This window comes from Acanthaster planci, linkage group LG01 (assembly GCF_054643075.1).
Source record: "Acanthaster planci isolate LZ-2023a linkage group LG01, COTS_SCS, whole genome shotgun sequence".
In the NCBI taxonomy this organism is placed as follows: domain Eukaryota; kingdom Metazoa; phylum Echinodermata; class Asteroidea; order Valvatida; family Acanthasteridae; genus Acanthaster; species Acanthaster planci.
In genome coordinates this window covers 24582920-24609643 of record NC_141777.1, presented here as the reverse complement: position 1 = coordinate 24609643, position 26724 = coordinate 24582920, and the positions used below count along the sequence as shown (strand labels likewise).

General features: G+C 40.1%; 2 protein-coding genes across 2 annotated transcripts; both read left to right on the top strand.

The window, feature by feature from the left end:
• The first annotated feature begins 5031 nt into the window (after positions 1-5031).
• On the top strand, positions 5032-14399 carry LOC110986858 (organic solute transporter subunit alpha-like). The gene is made up of 7 exons (XM_022249117.2): positions 5032-5426; positions 6297-6466; positions 7656-7729; positions 8493-8654; positions 9651-9747; positions 10412-10667; positions 11645-14399. Exons 1-7 carry the CDS (start codon positions 5345-5347, stop codon positions 11824-11826), a joined length of 1023 nt encoding a protein of 340 aa, XP_022104809.2. The 5' UTR covers positions 5032-5344; the 3' UTR covers positions 11827-14399.
• Positions 14400-15222: 823 nt separating this feature from the next.
• On the top strand, positions 15223-25180 carry LOC147800590 (organic solute transporter subunit alpha-like). Its single transcript, XM_087141613.1, has 7 exons — positions 15223-15521; positions 16087-16256; positions 17220-17293; positions 18719-18880; positions 19537-19633; positions 21586-21844; positions 22447-25180. Exons 1-7 carry the CDS (start codon positions 15437-15439, stop codon positions 22626-22628), a joined length of 1029 nt encoding a protein of 342 aa, XP_086997739.1. The 5' UTR covers positions 15223-15436; the 3' UTR covers positions 22629-25180.
• The last annotated feature ends 1544 nt before the right edge of the window (positions 25181-26724 follow it).

Here is a 26724-nt window from a genome sequence, read left to right as displayed (position 1 = left end):
CTTTTAAGGATCTTTTCCTAATAGGCAAATACAAATCGTACCTGCAAAGCATATATTAGTCCCATATTTAATGCCAATAATGCTAGACTACCTCTGCCCCTTGTTAGGAAAATATAGTTTTTCTGAGAATTCAACCAAGTGTTTTATTGGTAAAAACATTTTCAGCAAAAATGTTCAGGCCAACTTATCCACAGTCTTATTCTAATTTGCATACAGTAAAAATGTGCCGACAGATATTCCATTTTGTCCTTTCAATTTCACCTTGAAATACAGAAATACTAGACAGTGCTGTGGATAACAAACTGTTTATTTAAATGTATTGTTAGGGGGCAATTACCACTTGGTTTAAGTTTGAGAAAATGTGACGATTTGGTTTTTGTGGGTGTGTATGCCATGGTAGATAGACCAATGAGAACAGGTTGTCCAGCACATCAGCATTATTTATGGGGCTAACATGTAACGTTACTGTTTAAAAGACTTCTGTGAGCCTACCTGCAACTCAAGTCATGTCTAATTTGGAGTATACAGCAGATTTCATCATAGGTATGCCCACCTTCAAAATAATGTTGAATCAGTTCATCTATTATGAAAACTATTAAGGAATCAAATATTGAAAATAATTTATTATTCACATTTAGTTCTGTAGGATATCGTGCAGGGACAGACAGAAATATTACATAGGCTATAGACCTAACTTCAGGCCGTTAACGAGCAAAGTTACGTCTAGAGTTACTAAGTTATCAATGTAACAAAAATGGTATTGTTTCATATACATGTCAGTTTACCAATGTCAGTCTTTAAAACTGAAAGGATATTATTTTTTATTTCAAGTGGAGTTCGGCGCAACTGCAAAAGCGAATACATCTTCTAGTTCTACTGCTAAAATGAGAGTCAGGCACGATGGATCGATCAAGTACATAGACATGTGAAATGATCAAAGGTCAAAGTTAAAAATACCACTGCGCAATCGAGACAAAAAGCGGACGACGGGCGACGCACGACGGACGACGCACGACGGGCGACGCGCGACGGCAGATATGGAATTCCATACTATGCCAACAAGCATGGAACAACAGCACGCAATCCTTCTAGTCTAAGCTTCGCTAATTCCCCTATAAACTGGTTCACACGGATTCCCTAACCCTATAATCCAACACTTCTTAAATAAACGAGACTGTTTAACCACCCCCAATCTTCAAAAAGATCTGATATAATCTGCAGCGACGGCAACTGAGAACAAGCACCACACTAACTGATCGCACCAGGTACACTTGAGGTAGATCCCCAACCATCAGCGGTCGTACTTCAAGATTTAAACTCGAAACTCAAAGCACAACACAACTGCACAGAGCTCTCGTTTGCACGCTGCCATCTTGAGAAGTCCCGGCAACCTATGCAGCCAGCGCCCATACCTAAGGTAATGCACGCCTCTGATTGGTTGCCGCAGGCATGTTTAATGCATGTTTAGACGTGCCCGAATTATTAATGACTCAGACTAAACACAAGTCTGCGCAGCTACCCTGTTTCGCCACAATATGTTGAGATCATTGAACATGGAGCAGAGACAGGTTTTAATAAGATTCGTAGCTGGTGCTTAGAGAAGATTAATGGTAAAAATCCTGAGCCATTTCATGTGTTTGTGACAGGTGGAGCTGGAACTGGTAAAAGCCACTTGATAAAGTCAGTTTATTATGAAACAACAAGACTTTTTGCTAGAATGATTTATAATCCAGACAAAGTATCAGTGTTGATAGTTGCACCTACAGGAGTTGCTGTATTTAATGTCAATGGTAGCACAATTCACAGTGCTCTTTCAATTTCTACAGATGCTACATTACCGGTACCATATCAACCACTTGGCGCAGAGAAATTGAATTTACTAAGGAAGTGATTAAAATCATGCGAAGGTAATGGAAACTGAAGTGTGAAAGTGGTGAAGAAATCAACATACACAAATTTTGGCAGAGTGTCTGTGGTAAGGTGTCGGTGCAAGTTAAAAAATAAATAAAATTGGGCCTTCCTTTAAATGATAAATGACAATTGGGCCTTCCTTTATGCGTATTTCAAAATACCCTTTTTTACGTCATCATGACGTCACACATTTTTCCAAATTTTGTACATTTATGTACTGCCCAACGAACCTAATACAAAAAAATATTTGTCATATTGCGTTGGTGAGATATTGCAAAAGTTTGAAAATATATTAAAAAGTTTAAAATTATAAATAAAATCGCAAGATGATGTTACGATGACGTCATCTCAAATTTCATCTAGAACACATCCCGGTCTAATAACATGCCAAGTTTCAACCCAATCAGACATACTGTAGATATAGGGCTCTAAAATAATGGACTTTGTAATGACGCAATATGACCAACGATGACGTCATCATGACGTAACTCTTCGGCATACATCTATGCAATAATGACTATGCCTATGACAACTTTGAGTGCTGTGCGAAACTTTGAGTGTTGTGCGACAAAGATTAATGGCAAAAGTGCTGCACAGAAAAAAGTGTGCAAAGTCTATGGGCTTTTGGCCCAAAAAGAAGAAGAACCTCCCCCTAAAAATCCTGACGAACAGAAAGGCTTTTTTGCAATTTCCAAAAATAAAAAGAAGGTAAAGAATGCCTTTTTCGTACAAGTGCGAAAAAGCCCAAACAGAGAACAAAAACAATGCCTTTTTGCAAAATGCGATAAAGCCAAAACAAAAAGAAAAACAGGAACACCTTTTTCGCTAAAAATAGAGCTTACCTGTCTGTTGCCAACAGAACAGATGGCTTTTTCGCCTTTTGAAATTTGACAAATTAATATTCAACACAAACCTTATGGTATAATGATTTGATCATTTCCATATAGGTTCGAGTTTCGAACCCAATCAGACATGCACTTCAAGAGAAATAACACTTGGTAGAGTGCCCCTTTTATAATGTCACTTGACATAATTATCTGATGACGTCATCATCACATGAAGTCGATTTCCTCCCTTCACGACACTTCCATTTCTAAATACCTGCCAAGTTTCAACCCAATCGGAAATGTACTTCAGTAGTACTTTATAAGATGCACCTTTAATGTCACGTGATTTGTCACCTAATGGCATCATCACATCAGGTCACTCTTTGCCTAAAGCACTTCCTTTGCAAAGTTTGAACCCAATTGGACATTATTTTCAAGATGTATTTTTTGCGTTGGGGAGATGTTAATTATATATAACAGGTTTCCCCCTGCTCAACGTATATTAATAAGCACTGTATGCTCAGTGCTCGTCCGAGAGCTTGCGAAAAAACCTCATAAGTTTATTTTTTTCATTTTTTTCATGCCATATTAATTTAATCCATACACAATATTCATTTTGACAGTGACAATTAAGCGCCATAGGCTGTAAGGATTTTGACCGTCCAGTTTTACTGCACACTTTGGTTGTGCTTGTAAGGGGCGATTAATGGTAGCCAGATTAGCATTGAGAGCTCGTGACTTGTATTGTTAAAATATAATTGAGGTAGATAGTTGAGGATTTTTTTTGTTGAGGCGTTACTGTTTTCCCTTTTCATGGTAAAAGCTATGCTTTCTCCATTATTTTGGGCGAGTCCTCAGTAAAAGCAGTGCTCTCGTGCTACTGATTAGGTATGTGGGTGAGAAAATGTCGGTGGAGGTCTGTGGTACCGAGCCAAGTCTTCAGTATGTGTAATTTTTCTCAGTAGCCCAGTGGAACCAAGCAGGAACAAAATCCTGAGCCAGTACAGGCTGTTTGCTTGACGTACATTTGACAGTAAAAGGTACCAACTTGCACCCGGCCATGTAAAATCGGTCTTCCGGAGCTATGGCTACTTCTATTTACATTCCACGTCCACGTATTTGCAGCTAGAGCGGAAGTTAAGATACAAGGTTCAGAGGCAACTTAATGATGTTCAAGCTCAGCTGCCAATTCTGGCTACATCGTGGTCCGAGCGGGGCCAAGAGAGGGTACAATTTTCCTAGCAACGTAGGTTCCTATGGTTGGAACTGCACTTCGCTGATTTACAAACGACTAAAAACACACGTTACGGTCGCATGGCTACCAAGAAAATGAACACTTAGCACCAACATGACTTTTCAACCAATGATGGGTGCTTCTGCTCAAGTTGGATATTAACAGCAACTTAGTTTTGGGACTCTGTGTGGTTAGGGTTATTAGTGAGACTTAATGACACTCGTGTTTTTGGTATAGGTTACGTTACCTGTCGCAACTCATTTAGGCGCTACAATGTGGAACCAATTGTGGGAATGATTTTTTTTTTTCATTCAAAGAATTTCAAAATAACTACAGGGGTGCATATATTTAAATTATGAAGACAATGACGTGGCTGCACAGCTAGCTACATTCTCACTGCACAACAGGGGAACGGTGCATTAGTAAAAGCTGTACACGATGCTTTTATTTAGGTAACAGCAATGAAAGTTCTTTTCGTTGATGAATCGATGCCGACTGCATTAATTTGAAACTCTTCAAAGCACACCTTGATTAACTTATACACAGTTCCTGATTCATTTGGGCTTGTAAAAGGCTTTACAAGCGGAAACAAAAATACTCTCTAAAATGGATGGGTACGATTGACTCAGAAACTGAATCCTGGTCTGCAATAACCTTTTTGGGTCAAAATGAACCTTATTCTGGATCTACAATGGCATGCCACTGGGACGTAAAGACCTGGGAATAGTGTGGGTTTGACCAGGAAAAAGACTTAGCAAATCTGGATTCTATGTCAATATTTGACCATGGTTTGACCCAGTAGTCTTCAGAAAAATCATTCTTCACTTCTGGAAACAATATGCAAACATCTCTTTGACTGTAATTTGTCAATGATCATTTTGCTGCTACTATGTGGCTGAAACGTTCAGGGATTGGCTTACAAAGCCAGAAGACACAATTAGTCTTTGAGCCTTAAGGCAATTTACCTCAATGCAAACACAATATCGCCTGCAATGTTACAAAGGTTGTCTTTGAACATCGGTTAATTGATAACGGGAAGTATTTCTGCCCCTTCAGACAGCAACTATACAAGATCAGCCCCTCGACCCAGCGCGATAAGCACTATGCATGACGCATTCTATCTGTTTGGGCCTTAATGTGTATAAGACTTGAACGCGCATCACCCTTCTTACCTCGGCTGGGAACCGCGATTTGTACCAATTTTAATCTTATAGAGTATCAAAATCTGCGGCATCTTTCTAATCTGGCTTGTGCTGAACGTGAAGTCAACGTGCCTACTATAATGTGAAAAGTGGACAGCATATTACTGCACCACATTTTCAGGATACTGTAAATTGTTCAGGTCCTTTCCAGTGACCTGTATCCATAGAAGATGGGAGCTTTACTCGGTATTCCACAGAGGTTCTGCCCTGGTGAAAACGAGACCAACTGGGCCGATGGGTCCTTAACATCAGGTAAGCCTTTCGTTTACATTCATCTGGATTGGACTCGGTGATCGACAGACAAGCCAAATTCTGTGGATAGATTCTAACCTTCCGTGGTTTAGTGCCCATCTTAGCTTGTGCCAGTGTCTTGTCAGAGAAATCCCTGCCTTGGGCCTAAACAGTTCGAACACGGACCGAGGAAAGAATCAATGTGGTTAACGACAGTTTTTGAAACCTCAAAATTCGAAATTTAACATCTAGCCTAATTCGAAATTATATGCATCTTGAGTCTTCCATGTGAGAATTTTAGCGCATTATGAACTCAGACTTTGTTATTGCGATTAGTTTTGTTCACTTTCAGGTTACAGGTTATTGGATATAATAAGTTCGCCCTGCTGTGTCATGGGCGGAAAAATTTGGGGGGTCGGGAATGTTTTATTCGATTATAACCTGCAACACTTCATGTGTATTTACAAATGACATTGAATGAATCAAAGTCTGTGGTCACGTTTTTTCATATTTCAATTTGGTTGCTTTACAATCGTTTATGTTTAATAGTTCATGGAATCAGAACCAGTTGCAGCAAATTGTATTTTCTTCCTTTTCCTGTCAGTCTTGCGGACATTTGTGGGACTGTCATCCCACTGCACCATGAACAGACACGGCAAAATCTTTGTAGGCATTTGACATTGTTATATTCATGTACAGTGTGATTTGTGCTGTTTTATTCGCATCTTTTACCATGTTACATTTTGTAATTTTCTTCATATTAATGCTATAAAACGCATTGTGAAAATCTTTCTGGTGAAAGCTCAGCTGTTAAAGTTTACGCCACAGGAATGCATGCTTAACTACTCAGATAATGTTAGAAGTGAAATCATTCTGTTCTTTTATCATCAGAGCTGGCTAAATATCCGCTCTTCACTTTGCTATTTTCTTATGCGTCGATGGCGAGTTTCACAGTCATCGTGATATTCTTAGAAGCTGCGTTCTTTACGGCAACGCGGGTCCCACGTTCGTCCGTGGCCAATCATCGCCTCAACACCGTTATCATGATGTCTGCTTTTCCGGTGAGTCTGGACATGTTTTGAGATACCATCACAGCGTGTCGTGTGGAGAAGACCAGTGGCAGTTACAGGGACAGGTTGTTTCAGGTTACACAGACAAAACAATTTCAGAAAGCTCATTGGCGAACCAGTCAATCGATGTCTCGTTTTCACGTCAGACTGAGAGATCAGTACGTAACGTTGGCAGGACTTCAGGCTAGGGCTAACTGGTTTAAAGTCAAAATTGCAAGCTTTGTCAAAAACAAAAAAAGAAATTTTATAAAAAATAAAATCTCAAGCTTCGGTAGAGGGTTGGGTTTGACTAAAAGAGGAAAGCCCGGTGTGTACTTCTGAACTAGTGCGTTTTAAAGCTGTTGTGGAGCCTGGCGTGGGTCACTGGCTGAACCGAAGGTGAGACTGAATATCAGTGCCATTCATGAACCCCTTATAAACAAGTCTGAAAATGCTAACAAGCATTTCAGAAAACCCAATTATATGACGGATTCTGATTCAGTGCCTCCTGAGTTATAAAAGGAATTGATTTAGGGGCAAAAAAATTCATATCTGCTTCTTCGATATTGTCATGTGCAAAACTAATGTACATGCCTCTGTGCTGTTAAGCTTCCATTTTAAAGTGGTCATTTGACGCACTTTGAACTAGTCAGAAAAGTTTAAATTGTCTAGTTGTGGCATGCATGTGCCCTCCAGTTTAGGTCGCCGAACGGTGGAGGCCAGTACGGCCCATACAGCTGACAAAAGGGCCACGATTGATGATCTTGTACAAAAGAAATGAGCTTGAGGATCAGTAAGGGTCCATGACAGCAGGTATTTATTGGAAAAGAAATGGAAATGTGACATTAAAGATCGCGTTTTCTTTAATCCAAGTTTTACCCAACTAATATGCAATAATCTTTCGCTTAAAAGTAAAAAAAAAACCTATAGCACGAACACGGAATACCTTAGAGACCCCCAATCACACAACCATTTTGTTCTGATTGTTTGTAATTGCATTGAATAAAGTTGATTTGTCTCACAAATTCTAACGTTTTTATGCTATTAAGTTATCGATTGCTTTATGGTACTTTCGTTTCACATTACAGGATAATGCTCCCTCCTCTCCCTAAGGTGCCCCCCACCTCATCCCTATTTTAAATTTTGAAGTGAGCACAGCAACTTTAATTTTTTTTATTTCCCCCCATTTCATATTCTTCAGGCTTTGGTACTGCTCTGTCTACCAGCAGTCCTGATTCCGAGTGCTGCTGCATTTTGTCTGGCACTGCAAGACTTGTGAGTAATATGATTTTGTTAAATAATGTTACTATAAACTGTTAAGACCAGGATAGTGAGTTTATACAAGTTGATTTCGAAATGTTCAGAATAGCTACGTCACATTTTTGAAAATTTAAATTTCGGCCAACAGGATCTACCTTTGGCCTTGGAAAAAGTTGCTGAGTACGAGCATCGTTCGTGAAAAGTTTAAGATGTATACATGTGAGGATGACGTGCATTTAGAGAGCACATACCCATCATTACTGATGTCCAAGGCCCAACATCATTATTTATTATTGCCCCCGCTTGCATGGTCCATGAACATTACTGAAACTATCTCAGCTTCAAGTGGGAAGAATGCAGCTCAATGCTTCCCATTAAGGCATTAACGACTATAATCAAAGACAGCATCCGTCTCTGCCCTGCTCAGGTATACCCATTTTATTCCAAATGGGGAGAAGCAATTAATAACAAGGGAATTTGCCCAAAACTAAACTATCTGGTATATATTAAAATCACGTCAATAGATGCTGTTTGTCTCCACTTAAAGGGGGCTGTCCTGAAACGGAAACCAGAGTTTATGAGTAATTCTTTAGGAACCAATAAACAATTTTTTCGGAAGTGTATTCTTATTTGAAAGGCACATTCTTTGTTCATATTGTTTGGCGTGCATGGCTTGTAAAAAACAATCGTGACAACAAACAACATGTCTGTAAATCTAGAAAGTTAAGGTTTGCGAAACACATTCTATCACTGCCAATTGTTTTTGCTCTCTCCTAAGATACTACTCCTTCGTCATGTTCAAGTTCATCGTGCTCCAAGTGGATTACTACGGGGGGCATCGGAAAATGATGGCGCGGCTGGCTGCCGAGAAAGTCATGTTCAACATCAATGTGCCGTTACTTTGTTGCTTCTTTTGCCTCAAACCGGTCCGTCTGACAAGGTCTGTTTCTGACAAGATTTGTCATTTTGCCACACCAATTAATACAGCGATTGGCAAAACCATTGGGTAGCAACATTGCCCTGCGGCCTCTGCCTCTCCAAAAGAACCTCTGGATTTTAAGTACATGAGAAATGTCTTTCTCATAAAAGCTACCCAAATTTTCTCTTTACCCTTAGAAAGGTCACGAGGCCACACTAAAAACACTCAAATTTTTGCCCTGCCCCGCAACCGAAATTTGACTCCCTTAGAACATAATTACGATGCAGTATCCAGAAAAGATACTGGATTGGTTTTCAAAAGCGGATTTCGATGCCGATGCACTGCCAAATATGCAGTTGATTTAACAACTCTTGGAATAACGACCAGAAAAGAACAAGCAGTCACACTTCCAAACAGCGGCGGAAATTGCTGCAATGCTGGGGCGATTGGGAGGCATCTGGTTGGCGATGGGACATCCCCTACGGGATGACTGCCCCTCCCCCATAGTTCGCCACTACTACACAAAGACTAGAGGGCATTTCTCGGCAATTTTACTTGTACATCCTCTGTACTCTTTCTTGCCCTCAACATTTGAAATTCATTAACTTGATCGTTCCAAATATATTGCCCCCACCTGCCCCTCCCCATGTTTAAGAGTCTTGTGCCACCACTGCAACCACCGTGGTGTCCCCGTCACTCATCAGGCGCACATTCCTTAGCTTCGGAGCGCGTGATTTTGGTTAGTAGTGCGCTGACATTGGCTGACGAGGGAGCATTCAATGTGCATTTATATTTCTTTTGTTAACGCACGTGGGGACACCTCCGTAATGGCTCCTGATTCTTGTCACTGGATTGGTCTATGTGCGAAAGAATTTTTATATGCTTTCCCGGAGTTTTTTTGTGTGTGTTTTTTTTCGATCTATCGACGGGACTGATATCATGTTTTCTTGTGAATCTTCCGTGAAATCGCCTCTTTATATCTAATTTTTACCTCGCTCTGTCTGCACAATCTTTTAGGAAAAGTTTCACGATGATCAAGATTCTGGTGCTCCAAACTTCCATCATTAAACCAATCCTAACTTTTTTCAAAGCAATCGCTGGTTTCGCGAGGGTGGTGAGTACTCTTTTAACCGTCTTCTGTGATACCAACATTTGAAAACAACCTTTAGAATGCCAACAAAAGGAATACAAGATTACTTTAACTCAAACGTGTATTTCAAAGGTTTGGGTCGAACATTGCATCGATAGACCTTTATATATTGTATCTTGTTAATTTGCTTTCAAAGGAGATGCTGAGCCCTGTTGTAATACTGGAAAATTTGTAAATAAAAGAACCATGCGTATACTTTGACCCTAGTTTAGTGTATCAATGAGGAAAGGTCTGGTTGTGTATCATGCCTTCATTTTAACGAATGATAGACAAAAAAGAACAAAGATGGTTCGTTTTAGGGAGGATTTTTACCTCGCTCTGTCTGCACAATCTTTTAGGAAAAGTTTCACGATGATCAAGATTCTGGTGCTCCAAACATCATTAAACCAATCCTAACCTTTTTCAAAGCAATCGCTGGTTTCGCGAAGGTGGTGAGTACTCTTTTAACCGTCTTCTGTGATACCAACATTTGAAAACAAAAATTAATCCCAAGAGAGAGTGTATGGTCGTTGCGACCGCACTGAATTCAAACGTCATGTGTGCAGCAGGTAGACCACAATCAAAAACTCCTGTCCAGTCTAGGTTGTCATAGGATCGCCTCAGTCTTCTTTTCTCCCCTTGGCAACAGAACCTGCTCGGCGTGCCGGATTTGATCCTGCAAGCCTTGACTGTTGTGTCCACAATGACGGCAGTGACGGGAATGAACATGCTCACCAAGGCATCGAGTAGCAAGGATCTGGAGAAATATGACCTGCCTGCCAAGAGCCAGTTCATGACTGCCGGCCTGTTGATGAACGGACTTCAGCCAACTCTCATCTCCCTGGGGACAGTCTTTAGACCCCTAGGTTGCTTCATCCCTTTCCCTTCGCTTTTGCTGGCCTCGCGTAAGTTCGAATAAGGGTGCAGGCGATGAAGTTTTCTCAGGAGCACTTTTTGCAAGTTGTAGCTTTTAAACTCTTACCTCGCGCTCGATGTATGAAACCACTTCGTGTTCTTGTATTGAAAAATGTTTGTAAAGCATCAAAGATTGTCTGGGCCTTTCTGGAGAGCACAGGGCGCTGTTGCCGTCATGTTAATTTAATCAAGTTTGACACATTATGTTCTATTTAGGTTTGTCTGTTGCTCACTCATTACACTTCTAAAAGAGGGTTGCTTGTTGGCTCATTGCCATGTGCTTAACAAAGAAAAGGAAGAATAGCACAATATTAAACAAATTCCAGCAGTCTGTGTGTGTGCTCATCAAAGCAATAGTGACACCACATTTACCTTTAGAATGCCAACAAAAGGAATACAAGATTACTTGAACTCAAAGGTGTATTTCAAAGGTTTGGGTCGAACATTGCATCGATAGACCTTTATATATTTTATCTTGTTAATTTGCTTTCAAAGGAGATGCTGAGCCCTGTTGTAATACTGAAAAATTTGTAAATAAAAGAACCATGCGTATACTTTGACCCTAGTTTAGTGTATCAATGAGGAAAGGTCTGGTTGTGTATCATGCCTTCATTTTAACGAATGATAGACAAAAAAGAACAAAGATGGTTCGTTTTAGGGAGGAAACCCGCACGATCAGAAAACTTAATCTTTATGGCAGAGAAAAACGGGCGTTTCACAATTGTGCGCCTCCAAGAGTTGAAACTTGTCGACCCGATGTTCGTTTGGAAAGGGTTGACAGATTTCGCATGTTGTGATTGGCCAACACGTTGTAAACTCTGGGAATGCAGGCAATGCAACATTGCGTAAAAACAATTTACAGAACATGATTCGTTTCCTTTTCAGCAGTGTCCATGGATGAAATTGTTCCGATTATTTTTATTTCGAATCTATTGATTTGTTTATTTCTTATTTTCCCTTCATTCAGAGTGGCAGGCGTTCCTCGTGATTCTGGAGTCTACATTGATAATGATCCCTGTCCTGAGATACTACAGGACGGCTGACAGCAACGTGGTGGGCGTACCCCCGCGCATCGAGGAGGAAGAAGAGGAGCCGGCAACGCAACTGGGAAAGATGCGACAATGGATCAGACGACACACACTGATGTAAAGCAAGAACAGGTGAACGCAAATCGCTCGTTACATTGAGTTAAAGAGTCCAGGCAGTGATATGCTCTCATTTTTGGAAACTTGTAGTCTTCTTCAGTGTGTGAAAACTTGTTGACGTCCTGCACTGTTTTACGCATTTACGTTTGCCAATGCCTTTCTGCACAATAGAGGGCGTTTTTCCGTGATGTCAATCAGAAAAGACACTGTTCAGTTTGTAGATTTTCTGTTTATATTGGAAACCCAAATCTGCTCACTCAATATGTCACTGAGAAAGGGTTGCTGGTTGCTATGAATTTCAAGCAACAATGAATCACCAAGGAAAAGGATGTTTTAAGCTGCAAAATATTAACATGTCAGTGTTTTCGAGCACAGATTAGAGCAACACTGAGGTTTTCTCCCTGGAGAGCCAAAAGAGTACCTAAATATCTTGTTTAAAAAGGCAAATCAGAATTGGCAAAAAGGATGCAGATTTGTAAGGATTGTGGTAAAAGTGCATTGCATAGACCCTTTAAATGTGACCAATTATTCAAAGACCAGGCTGAAGACTTTCAAACATAAAGAAATCGTACTAGATTTAATTCAAATTTAAGCTCACAAAAAGGCTTATTAGTCAATTCATTTAACTGGATTGTTTTTATTAAACTGATTAATCGTTCAGGTGTTTTCACCATCTTGAAGGTCAACTATAGATTTTGCAACTCCTGATCAACCATCGCTCAATCATTGTTCAGCATACATGATAATTGCTGTGGTTGTGGAATTCATTAATTTTTTACCGAAATTTTGCATTTTAAATTAATCAACACAATTTAGGCTAACCTGCATGATGGGTGGCTCAGTACGTGTTGCTCAATACAAAGGGAGGACACTATCTGTACGTGGACTGTGTCTGTTCGTCTTCTCTCAGTAAAAAGTTTGGCAAGCAAGCTCAGCATTTCAGACATGTACTGAAATAGTTCTATAGTCTTTACCCTCCATGCACTGGCGTATCCAAGGGAGGGGCAATGGGGCCATCCCCTCCCCCGAGTAAAAAATGAAACATAATGAGAAGGGCGGTTTCGGTGGTTTATTTATTTCCTTTCCTAACGCAAACGTGTAAAAACACACCTGTCCTCACCATTCAGAGGGGTCATGAAGGATACACGCCCGAAGAAACCAGTTTCCCCTCCCCTCCCCAAAACACGGTTCCGAATCCGCCCTTGCCACTGCCACGATACAGCTTGATATTATACTTCCGATAGTGTTTCGAACCGATTATTCGAATACACATGTTTCTCGTACATCTTAGCAAAGTCACACACAAAACAGACAAAATTCAGAAATGGTTAAAAAGAAAAGTGATACGCAATTCTGATGCTTCGATCTAGCAACATTCCAAACGTATCTGCTCATCGTAAGTGTTTGGTTAGGAATTGATTTGTTTATAATCAATCAACATGCATTACAGAATTATCGATTCTTTTATATGGTTATCTATACCTGCTAGCGCTTTATACTAATGTAAACATTGTTGTTTGTAAATAATCGACACAACACCATATAATAACATTCATCCGCTTATTTTGTACATATGCAATTTGATGGAACTGGTTTCCTCGTTTATTTTGTTCTACATTGCAAGCATCAGTCAGCTGATAACCCTATACACTTCTATATACACAGTATAATGCTTTCCTCTCGACTACACTCTCAATTCCTCAAGCTGTAAATAGAAATATAGTATGTGTCATAGGAAGTGTTAATTTATCAGAGCGAAATGTAATGGAACTGATTTCGAGTCGCAGATCAGCATCGAAAGGATGTATTCTGATAATACGGTAGCGTATGTTAAGGAAGGAGGAGAAAGAGCGGAAAAAATAAAGGAAAGGGCCCGGTTGCTTTTCTATGTGAAACTGACTGTAGAAAATGCCCAGTACAGATATGCTGATATTTACATTGCTGACATTCCTAAAGTATTAGATAATTAACTCAGTATCTATAATTTATGTAGGTGTTAGAATTTTTGGAAATTCTCTGTCTACAGTTTATGTAATGTGTTGGAATTTCTAGCAAGGGGGTCCTCAACCTCCTTAGAGACTGACCCGTTCGTGTCCAACAGTTCGATGGGAAAAATACCAGAATGTGGCAAAGAAGCCAATGGCAGTTATTGGCAGTAAAAAATGTCATTACGCAGGGATCAACAAAGATTCCAGTCACTCGTGAAGCTGACATCTTGTGATCTTATGCACTTTGAAACTGTGAGAGCCATATGCATGCCAGTAGTTATAATGATGGATATTAACCCAATTTGAAACATATGAAGCAAGATATGGGACAGAGAGCACCCCCGCACCTTTATGTTGGTCATTGTTTGATCGGAATCTCGGGAATTCTTTACTGACATGGGAGGGGGTGTTAGGTAACAAAAGTCTAGAGTGTGTGCAGGGATTGGACATGTAGGCGGGTACCCCTCCGTCCCATACCTTGCTGGGTATAATTTGAAATGGCTGTCTGAAAAACGGAGCCATGCGTGATGTTTACTCTTACATTGTTACATTACATTTATGTAAATAAATAGTCGAATTTATGTGCTAATCGATTTCTTTGTAAATGTTTTATTGAGTGTTATAGAGATATGTCACTGACTAATAAAGAGTTGACAGAATACTTTACATTCTGTTTTTGTCAAGGATTCTGTGAGAATCGAAAGGTCAGGCCTTCATGGCGTTTTTAGAAATCTTGTGAACAAAGTCAATCCCGTTAATTTTGACCGTATCACTATCCCGTGACTGTGCTTACATGAACTTTCAAACCATGACGAATATTAAAGTCAAGAAAGGCCTAAATAATTGTTGCGAATAATGTAGTGGATAAATAAACCAGTGGATAAATTTTCCAGCGCGACACAGCGGCGTAGCAATGATTCCGAGTACGGGGGAAGGGGTTAGCGGGGGGATTCACGCTAATTTGTGTGGGCCTGATCAATAATGGTGTCCCCAGGACTAGGAACGGGGGTTCCAAAATGCTTCAGTTTCCAAAATGCAAATGAGGGGCGACAATTTTCATGAAGGGGGCACCCCCATTTCTTAGCCACGCCGTTGGCGCGACATGGTCGGCAAATCAAGGAACTTCGGTATGAAAACTGGTTGATCTTTGCCTAAGAACTTAATTGGCAAAGGATTCGTGCAACTCAACTCCAAACTGAGACCGATTAGGACACGCATGGGTTGCGCATCTTTGACCTAATGATAATTTGTCAAACTGATTTGTGCAGAAATTACAAACGTTGCTCTCGTGGAGTTATTATATTGCTACAGTCAGATAAATTATGTGTATCTTCCACATTGCAGTTGAGTCCCGCTCCTGCAAATATAAATTGGAAGATAAGGAAGTGCGACCTTACCTGGGAACGAAGTTCAAGGCTCTCATTAACCCGCAATTTTTCATCGAGTAGAGGCACCAAAAATGGCTAGTTGGCAAGCAAAAGAAATGTAAAGATTTTCCGTAGGGATTTGTTTAGATGTGCTGGGAAAAAATCTCCATGTTTCTGAAGTGGACTCTGGTAAAACGACTTCCGTTTGAGGGGGTAAAATGTGTCTCACCTTCTAACTATCGAACTATAATGGTTTGAAATGGGAACTATTTTAGGTATCGACAGTGGTGAAGACTGTACTAAGAATGGAACCATCGACTTCACAAAGGGATCCCTCACTGGTGGTAAGAATGTCTCCTCTTCTGGTATATTCCCATTTTTCGATTTTCAGTCTTACATAGAATCACAGAAAGTAGGATCGATTCTCACAAGGTGCCTTTGCCGTTTGGGAGGCGTTTCACGACATACTAAAGGGAAAAGTTTTAGAAACCGGTTCAGAATTATCTTAGAACAAGCATCAATGTTTCCACTCTCTTTGGATATTGAAAATACCATGCTACTCTCCCCGAAATTAATTCACCGTTTTCGTAATTCACAAAAGACAAATGTAATATTTGCTATAGTTAAGTTCCCAAATAGGGAACAGTTGCTAATCAGTTTGAAGAACTGGGAAGTAGAAAATAAAGTTGGTAAAAGTAAGGGCCAATCCACGGGGCCGACGGGGGAATCCCCCCCCCCAAAAAAGCCAAAATATTTTTACAACTTAAACAGGAGAGAGAAAGGCGAGTTATTGCTATTTTTCATTTTTCTTCCCTGTCAAAGCATGTAAAAACCCTAGCACATAATCTGTGCTTGGCAGCGCCATCAATATGCATCAGTTGACAGTTGCATTCTGCTTTTTTACGACAGAGTTTGGTGGATATCCTGTCTTCACCTTGCTGTTTTCCTACGCGGCCGTGGCAAGTTTCACGGTCATTGTGATATTCTTAGAAGCTGCGTTCTTCACGGCAACGCGGGTCCCCCGTTCGTCCGTGGCCAACCATCGGCTCAACACTGTCGTTATGATGTCCGCCTTTCCCGTAAGTCATGTCGCTCTCAAGATACCGGTTGTTGACGACTTCCTGTTTTGTGCTTGGTCGTTGGTGTCAACGCTGCGTGCTTTGGTTTTCTGTTTGCATGTAATGCCTTTAACAGCCCCTTCTACCCCTGTTACATGTACAATGTCCACATAATTGCAACACACTCTAAACGAATGATTATCAAACACATCCCCCAGTGACTCAAGAGTTCCTGAGATTCCCGGGAACGGAGTGAAAACTCCCTGGACATTTTTGACATTATAATTACAAGCAATGGCACTTCAGATAGGGTGCCAAGCCATCTTTCTTTGGGGGAGGCCGGGAGGGGAATGGTGTAGTATAAGGATTCTTTTACGCACCAAAAAGTGTAAAAATGTTTGTAGAAAACGACCGCCATTTTGCCCCCGGCGTGAATGGCAACAGATACGCAAACTTCATGACAACTCTGTCTCGTGCTTGTCGTTTTTAACCCGTATTTGCATGGGCGTAAACCCCAAGGAGGGGATTGAGGTGCGTATTTCCTCTAACTTTTGGGGAGGTAGGCTAGTGAATCACCCCCCCCCCTTCTCGTGGGAGAAAAAACAAAGGCGGATTGTGAAGAATATTTCGAACTTCCCAACAACCAAAGTGTATTCAAAAGTACTGAAAAAGGGAGTTCTATCTAAAACCCAGTAAATATGCCTTTCTCATGTAAGATTCTGCAGGATTGTAATACAGACGTACATTGTACATCTGTATCATGAACGTTGGCCTTAAGAATCGTCGTGTCCGGCAAAAGGTCTTGAGCGCTTACAATTGTAGTTTTTCCACGGTCAATCTCTGTTCATTTTTTATCCTGATATCACTTTTGTTTCTTATTACCTTCATTTCTTTGTTGCCATTGTTGTTGTTGTTTTTGTCGTTTTGCCTAATCTCTTCATTTTACTGATTCTACATGTATTTTTCTATTTTAACTCCTGGTAGGTGTTTGTAATCTGTTGCTTCCCAGCTCTTTCAATTCCAAGTTCTACAGCATTCTGTCTGGCACTGGTAGATCTGTAAGTTATGATGGAGACCAAAATTATAATTGTCGTTTCGTAATAATGGAGTTTCGAGGGGATCAGTTCAATGTAACTATCCCTCTGTCCATTTTAATTTTTCATTGTGAACCATGTGATGGTGCACGGGGATCCTCCCAGGTATTAAACATAGCTTGCATACATATATAGATTTTTGAAAAGCGAACTTTAGCCAAGACACCAACTGCCAAGATCTTAAATTTCTAAACTTTGATGAAACTGTCCTCGAACACCCGATAATGGCATAACGTTTTAAACTGGCCCTTTTCCTACAGGCACAGTTTACATTGTTATGAGCAGGTGGAGCAGACACACTCAAAACAAGCAAACAAACCAACAGACAGACACTAAACCAAAACCCTCAAACTTTTGGTTGCGTGGCATTATTAGTTGTTAGGGAGATTGTGTACTTTTTATCTCGTGTTCTTGGCCCAGAGCGCGACTCAAGTGGATATTAACCTTGTTTGAGCTACGGTACCTAATGCTATTTATGTTTTAATGATTTTTTTCTATTGAAACGAGGATCAAACTTCAAATAACGTAACTGATTACAACGCACTTTACTGCTGACGGAGTTTGACGCACATAAAGCCTGTCTAAATGAAGGCATAAAAATACTGTGCTGGAATAGCTCCACTTCATCGAAATTGACATTAACTGGGTACAAAACTTAAGCAATCCAAAAGTGCGGATCGAATTATTTTGTTGTGAAACAGTTGATGAATTTCATGCCTGGATTTTTAGTTCGATTTTGTCCCCATCATCTTACTAACAAAATTAGAAAGAGAAAGGCAAATATACAATGGATTAATTTTAAAGTTTCACGAAATTATCTCCTCGATTGTGAAAGATTAATCATGGAGGTTTGTTGAGTTCATTTGGTAAGATTCCACAAAATTAGGGTGTTTTCTTTTCCCTCCATTATTTCTCATAGGATTAAACTACAGCTCTCTAGAATACAGGATGAGTTCGTTGAAGTCACTGATTGGCTTACTCTAATAAAAATGGGTTGTTTCTCAAAAAGTGAATATTTTGCCAACGTTGGTCAAAAATCAAAATATAACAACTGCGTGAATAATAATAGTCCTGTCCAACATCAATTAGCCAGATATTGTGACTCAACCTAACGACATGAGTCGCAGGTCACAAAAGCCACGTGCCTGTTGAAAACATTTCAAACATTCTTGCACATTGTAAATCGATTACATGTAAAAGCATCCACAGGTTGACATTTTTCACCGCACTATGTAATTTTTTCGGAGGATGCCAAACTGCGGGATGCGTCAAAACAAACAGCTTGGTTGCTCTTCCTGCAATATGAAGTTGAACAACGTCACTGGAGGAAATTAAGTAAGATTCTCTTTGTGGGATCCTGTCATATTTTGGGTGTTGCTTTCTACCAAGATACTACGCCTTCGTCATGTTCAAGTTCATAGTGCTCCAAGTGGATTACTACGGGGGGCATCGGAAAATGATGGCGCGGCTGGCTGCCGAGAAAGTCATGTTCAACATCAACGTGCCGTTACTTTGTTGCTTTTTTTGCTTCAAACCGGTTCGTCTCACACGGTCAGTATAATCTAGATCCAACAATCGCTTTGCTACCGTGTGCTTTGACTGAGGTTACAATGTATGGGAAAATCAGGTTGGGTTCGCAATATGTCACATACCCAGAATTACAGGGAAACATTACATAAAGATCTATATAGCTTGTTATAAGCAATTCTTTCACTCGTCCTTCTACTTTCATCTTTTGACTTCATATTATACAATATAAATGCATTTATGCATTGTCAAGAGGAGTACGGCATTAACAACCCGTTTTGTCCATCCTAATTGTGTGTGCTTTAACTAAGAAAACCAAAACTAGAAGTGGTGGGAAAACATTTGAGAACACAGAATAATGTTCGAAATAAACTGTGCTTTAATTGGTTAGTCGGATTCCTACCAACTGTAACCAGAAATTACTAAATCTACAAGGCACCGCGCAGCTGAACTTTACACGGTGGCGTATCTAGGTTTTAAGTCGGGAGACGAGGGATTTCTCACTGAAATGATTCTCCAAACTTGTGCTTCTCTGTGAAAGAGGCTTACTTCTATAAAGGAGCCTGCTAAATATCGTTCGCTCTTTTGGAACAAAAAATGCAGCGTATCCCCGGGGGGTGGCAACCTCTACCCTCTCCTGTTGGACACACAACTGGATTTTTCTTATCCCTTCCATGCAGATGGAGCTTCATAATGATCAAGATTCTAGTGCTTCAAGTTGCCGTCCTCCGGCCCGTAGTGACGTTCTTTAGGGCAATTGCAAGCTTCGCCAAACTGGTGAGTGTGCATAATTAGCAGGCAGTGCAAACTCGATACGAGATATTACCTGTTACACTCTCCTACTGAGAAAACCATTAAATTAAGCCTTGATGTCACTTTCGCTGTTCCCTTACCGAGTCATGGAATGGTTGTAATGATCGCAGACAGCCCGTGAGATGTCTAGACGAAGGGAGTCACGGAAGAGACAGTGTGACGTCCACAGACATCGCAATTCATTGTATAGAGATGAGTTTATCATACAAATATCGAGCGTGATTTGGATGTATAACCGTCCTTTAATAGGCACTAACACGGTATACCATATGAGCCTGTTAACCTATGAGAGGAGAGAAGAAAATAACATAAATACCACTTTGACAGTAATGCAGTCGCTGTAGTAGACAAGGATTACAACGAAGAGTATTTTCTCATTTTTGAAGGATTTACAGATTACTTTCTGCCATTCTAAGATTAATTTTATGGCAAGAGCACGCTGACAAACTGCTGCCCCGCATCTACGATCTTCGTATTGTAACGCGCATGGAGGGCGCTGTCTAATGAAAGGTGTCCAAAATCCTCAAACAAGTATCTGAGTCAGTAACTCGGCCAGGATTGAAAGGGTTTTGTTGAAGAGGCTTCAACTGTGCCGGCTATTTGCGTCCGTGTTTGTGTCAGTTGAAATAACGCGTTTCCATGATTGCATTTCATCAGGGACTGTCGGTGCCCGTGACGATGCTACCTGCGTCTATTTACGTCGATTATGGTAAGCCGTTTTCCAATTCTCGATTTCGTCTCCGTTTAAGGCTTCGTCTCCATCAATCCCCAATTGTTAGGCATAAGCGTTCAAATTAGATTCAAGTATGTTGCTCATTCGTCTCCTATTTGATGTTCCTTTTGGCACTATCGGGCTTACTTTTGAGCCAACAACTTCAAAGTCCGGCGGTTAAAAAAGAAAGTCGAAGCCTCCGACTGAGACGAAGTCGAGTATTGGAAAACGGCCTCGGCTTCGCTATAGAGCCTGAAAGTTGACCCCTGGTGGCGCGCTTCCGGAACCCTTGGATATAAAAAATAACGTCCAAAGATTTTAGAATTCTTAAATTTTTGGTCAATTACTTCTTAAAAAATCCAACTCGGAAAAGGGGCTTTGGACAATATTTGCTAGTATATCAGTTGATAGAAACTGAAAAATTACCTGACCGAAAGGAGAAATATCCTGCCAAAAAATTGACCCATCATTTCCGAAAATACCTGAAGAACAGTGCAATGCGGCAGCCTCTTACGCAGATGAACATTTTACAGTTTGAAATTTTATGGTAGTCTGTTGGTGAAAGCCGAAATAAAACATATCAAAATATTCTATAAAAATTTATAATTTACAAGGTAATAAACTTAAAGCAATATTCTACTTTTAAGAAAGATTCTAATATTTTATCTGACTTTTGCTGACAACAACTGAGTGGTATCAACTCAACGGAATCTGGAACACGTTGACGGCAGGTAGGTAAATCTTTGCAACGTTGTACAATCTCGTTTTCAAGAAAGCACAGCGAGTGAAAACAAACGTGCATGAACAAGGAGATCTAGGTACGATATTGCCGGACGTGAAAGGTCGTTTATAATATTTGTTTTTTACCCATCTCCGGTGACTTATCCTAAATATTACTCTAGGAAGGTAAAGGTAAAATTCCAACATGAGTGCTTCATGGGGTGGTTTCAGTCAGGAATCATTTTTCCATAAATTATCGAACGTAATAGGACAGCCCAATGTAAAATCTCCAAAGGCAGACCGCGCAAGGGTTCCGGAAGCTCGCTGAGTGATCTTTTACTTTCAGGCTCTATCCCCCATCGCCTAAGACAAGTAACGCAACAAACTCCTTTGATATCTTCTAAGTAGGCGTATATACAAGTATCACATATCATACATTCTATATGCTGTTTTGAACTTTTAAACCCTTTTTCAACCATTCCAGTCGTTAGCTGGTCTCCCCAATCTTATCTTGGTGCTCGCCGTATCTGTACCGTCCACCTTGACCGCAATAACAGGGATGAACATGTTAACTAACGCCTCCATTAGCAAAGACCTCCAGAAATACGAACTACCGGCAAAGGCACGTCTGATGACAGCTGGACTCATAGTTGTTGGCTTTCAGCCAACGATCATTATGATTGCAAACTGGTGGCGACCATTGGGATGCATACTACCCTTCCCAGCAGACACGCTGACTGATCGTGAGTTGCTCTTCACCTAACTCAACCATAACTGCCTATTTATACGCCAGGTACCGGAAGGCAGTCGCAGGAAGTGGTACTGCCGCGCGATATCTTACGTTTACACTGAAGCGAAAACGCGTGTAACGGCTGCAATTTCATCGAGCGACTGCGGGGGTTTTCCGCTTTGACCGTAAACGACCTTATAGAAAATCATTTGTCCTTTACTTCAGACGGCACGAATTCTGTTACCGCGAGCGTGAAATGGGCCTTTATAGTTTGTGACGCAGAGCGCACACTGAAAACCAATATGGGCGTTTCACAACAGTGCGCCTCCAAGGGTTTGCAATGCGTTGGACAATCACAATGAAATTTGTCGACCCGTTTGGAAAGGGCAACAGATTTCGCGCGTTGTGATTGGCCAACGCGTTACAAACTCTTGGAAGCGCGCTATTGCAAATCGCCCATATTAGGGAGCAGTGCATCTATTAGTCAAAGTGTTTTGTGTCGCTAGACATCAAGAATTCACACCTCTTGAACTGTTGAAAAGTAAAGTGTACACAAAGTTTATGAAAACTATGATATCAGTAATAGAAAGTTTCATTTATTCTGTTTTGTTTCAGAATGGCAGTCATTCATTCTTATTATAGAGTCAACGTTGCTCATGATCCCCATCCTGAGATATTACCGTACGGCTGATGGAAACGTGGTGGGCGTGCCCCCACCAATCGAGGAGGACGAAGAGGAGCCGACAACCCAACTGGGCAAGATGCGACAGTGGATCAGAAGACACACGTTGATGTGAATTCACATAACGTCTGTAACATGAATAAACATCATCTATTTGCACAACCCAGATATGTGGTGATGTTGGATGAAGAACTAGTCAGTAATTTGTACCCAAAACAAACTGTCTTTTGTGTCAAGTTGACAAACCCCGATAGAGTCATTTCTAAGATCACGAAGGAAATCAGGTGGGCACTTTACGCTTCCTCGCAATGTATTTGGCTCTTTCAATTCCCAGCCAAGCCACAGTGTTCGTCAGGATGACAGTTTCCACCTGATTGTATTTATCCACCAGGATCCATAATCCCCGCTTTTAAGGTCTTACCTCGGTCTGGGTCTAGGCCTATTTGTGTTCAAGCTACTAATTGGGAAAATAGAGTTCACTGTTTCTGGAAGTGGTGGAATACATATCAAAATATTCTTGTTTAGAAGCATCTTCTGTATACGACTCGAATAGAGAAATCTCTCTTCGCTGTATTAAACTAATACATGAAATTACTCGCTTTTTATTTCCATTCAACTACCTGCTACAGAGAATGACCATTATTAATTCGGTGATTTGTAGCGACTAAATTTACTTTAAAATTGCAGTGATTTCATCATAAGACCTGCCACGACTCCGATAACACGGTTTGCTCTTTTTTTAAAAAATAGTTAAGAGTTTTTCCCGCTCATCTACGTCGTAGCCTTGAGCTCATTGGAAATGGACCACTAGGTGGCGTGGGATACGGGTAAGTTCGGGGCGGCAAGAGTGATTTAGTTCAACGACATAGTGAATGGCTTCTTATACTAATCACATTCGCTGTGTGTATAGGCGCACTCGAATATCCCTGGTGGACCCATTCCATGGAATCCCATCGTAACTCGCATTATGCCGTTGGTTGCATCCATAGCTGCGTTCGTGATTTCTGTTATCTCGAAAATTATGGTCATGGCAATGGTTCCTTCTCTATCATTTAGGACAAGGCTGCAAGTATCGATAACAATGAAAATTGCGCCCTCTCTTGGTCCCGCTCTGGTTGTGCACCAAGGACGGCTAAAATCGACTACCCACCAAAAACAGAGCTTGTTTTGGTTGTTTTACCAATCAGACATATTGACACTAAAAATTCATGAGCAAGAAAAGTTACCATGTGTTATGTTGTATAATGATAGTTTTGGTGCAAGTGGTGTTTTCTATAATGTTCCATTTCGGAGTCTGTAGGTTGTTTACCTTTGTGAGAAAAAACTTCATTCCCAGACATTACACGTTTTAATAATGATCGATGTAAATAAAGAATGATTTAGTGAAAATGAAATACCTATACTTCAAAAAGACCCAATATCACTGATAACTTTGTACGAAACGTTTCATTACACCTTCCTCAAAGAAATGGAAGTATCGAAAATATTTCATTATTCAGCCACTTTTGTTTTTGACGATGTTTTAGTTTAAAACAATAATTAAATCCCTCAACTCAATAACTAAACCTGTTGGTGTCTTTCTTTCTAGAAAAAAAATTCTTGGTTATCCCAATCAAATTCTCATTTTGTTTTCGATACGCAGAGCGATGCAGCCCTTTCGGTATTAAATACTGCCTTTTGATTTGATTCTCAAAAGGCATGCAGCGCCACAGTAAATACCCCATAACCACTGTCTTCTTTTAATTAACAATATTTTAGCAGGGTTAATTTTAATCAAATATAAATTTTCGAAGTTCTTTATTATGAAGTAATTTTTTTACCTTTTTTCGGGGGGGATATTTTTCCAATGTTCGCTTGTACAAGATATATAGTTGAGTTCTTTCTTATAAGATTTATGTTTAGAAAAAGTGTTTGTATTTCCAAAAACAAAACGTGTCACAACATTTATTCACAAGTTCGTTTTTAGGAGATACATAGTTTTGTACTTCGTTTTTTATGAGTTATATTTTTGTGAAGTTCGTTTAATGAGAGGTGAAATCAACCTTGAATTTATATGTCTTGAGAATAAACTTGGAAAAATACATCTCATAAAAACAAATTTGATCAAATAATATAAAGAGTAAAGACGATTTGTTTCCAAAAGTTATAATGTTTATTAAAATTAAACTCATAAAAATGAAATGAACTGGAGAAAATATGTATTTGATAAAAAAATCACTTTTTAAACGAAGTTAAAAAAAATATATACTTCACTTTTTGAAAATATGTATTTGATGCACTGCAGGGCTTTCGTGCTAGCAGAACCTTTTCAACCCGATTTTTAAAAGCTTGCTCGCTATAATTATCAAGGTACATTACGGTACATTCCTTATCTGTTGGCCTCTACGTTCCTAAACCCATTGCATTGTACCTAATTTGCTTATGGTGTATTTTGTTAGCGTCTGACCTTAGCCTCATATCTATTTGGTAAGTGGAACTTTGGTCGGCCATTATTTCTGCTGTTTGCATGTTATAGCCTTTTTGTATCCGCTGTGAGGCGAGCGGTGCCTTGTTATCCACATAGAGGAGCTTATTGCCAGGCTTACCAAGATTCTTTCTGATAACCTAGAATCAAGAGATTCTTTTGGGCTGAATCCAATGCACAATACAAGAGGGAAGAAAACAACATGGATGTCGGCGAATGAAGTATTTTTATGCTTTGGATTTCAAATTGCAGCAAAATTGCCATGTAGGAAGTAACGACCTTCCAACCTAATGCGAGTGGGGTCCGAGAATTCGACTGCTTGTTCGATCCTACCGCTGCCGAAATTTTCGCAACTAAAACTAATTCGCATTTCTTTCTTTTGAGAACTTTGAAGCAACTGCTATGTGCAAAGAGCGTGGGTGCTCACAAATAAACTCAGTTCAAAAGCGGAGACTCGGTGTAATTTTACGATTTAGAAATCAGAAAAAGTGATAAACAAAATTCTGAATTCCTTAGGCACGGCGATTGTGTGGTGTCAAAAAAATACTGAAGTATATAAATTATACCGGTTCTGTAAATTGATAATCTACAGCCAAACGTAGATTCACGAACATAATCTACATATAGTGTAAATAAATGAAAAATAACTTAGAGTCAACAATAGTCTGATGTCACCAAAATAGTTTTTGATTCTCGAGATATTACAACCAACTTTGTCTAAAAAACTTTTGTACAAATCAACTTTACGTTTTCCAAGCGGGTTTCTAGTGAGGCAAATGAACTTTAAAATAAGGTCTGATTTTTAATTGTGTGATATGCATGGGCGTTGGGGTTTTCTAGGGCCAGGGTATTAAAGTTTTCCGGCTGTAAGCACTTATGCAAATGCGCACTGAACCGCTGACGGTGGAAGGAGTTCAATTCCAAAGCATTTTCAAGAAAATTGGTGATTTGAATCCTCTGTCCTCTTTATTTTTTTAATTTAGTTAAATTTATCTTCGCAGAGACTAGTCATAATGAATCCACTACCTCTCTAAAGTTCTTATTTATATACATACTTGTTCACTGGCTATTTTTACGTAACTGTACAAGGAATTGGCAAGGAGGAACTGAAAATTTGTGTTTTGTCAGTCTGGCTCCCCCCAAGAGATATTGCTCCTCTTCTTGCCACGCCCATATTTGCCTGCAAGTTTTGACACTTCCAGTTTTCAAAGTCACACACACCGTTTGGAATCGTGCATGAACAATCCACGAATAATTGGCGTCATCTGATTAGATTACCGATCACGTTCCATTAAGTTACCCGTCCAAGCCCCCGAGTGCTCTAGCCCGAAAGACAAGGTTCCATTAGACCGGCACATTGGAGCGCCCATGGTGTTGTTTAAAATAATGAATTTTTGGAAAAAAAATAATTCATGAGGTGACCGTTGGAATGTACTATTCATGTCAATTTTGCCTGGAGGAGTGTAACATTCCATCTGTTACGTCATGTTATTATTCCTGTAAATGCCCTGAATCGTATAAAAAAGCAATGGACCACTCTTCCTCGGAGTTTTTGGGGGGATTTGGAGAATGCAATGATATTCGAGAGGAAACTGAATTAGAGAGGAAGTCAAGCTCCGGCACGGTGTTCTGGAGTGGAATATGGGTGGAATCAGGAGCCAACTGAGGTCATGCCCCTCCACCTCACGCCCCCCTCCCAGCTTTTTTGTCTATTTCATTTTTATTCCTTCCCAAAAGCATACGCAAA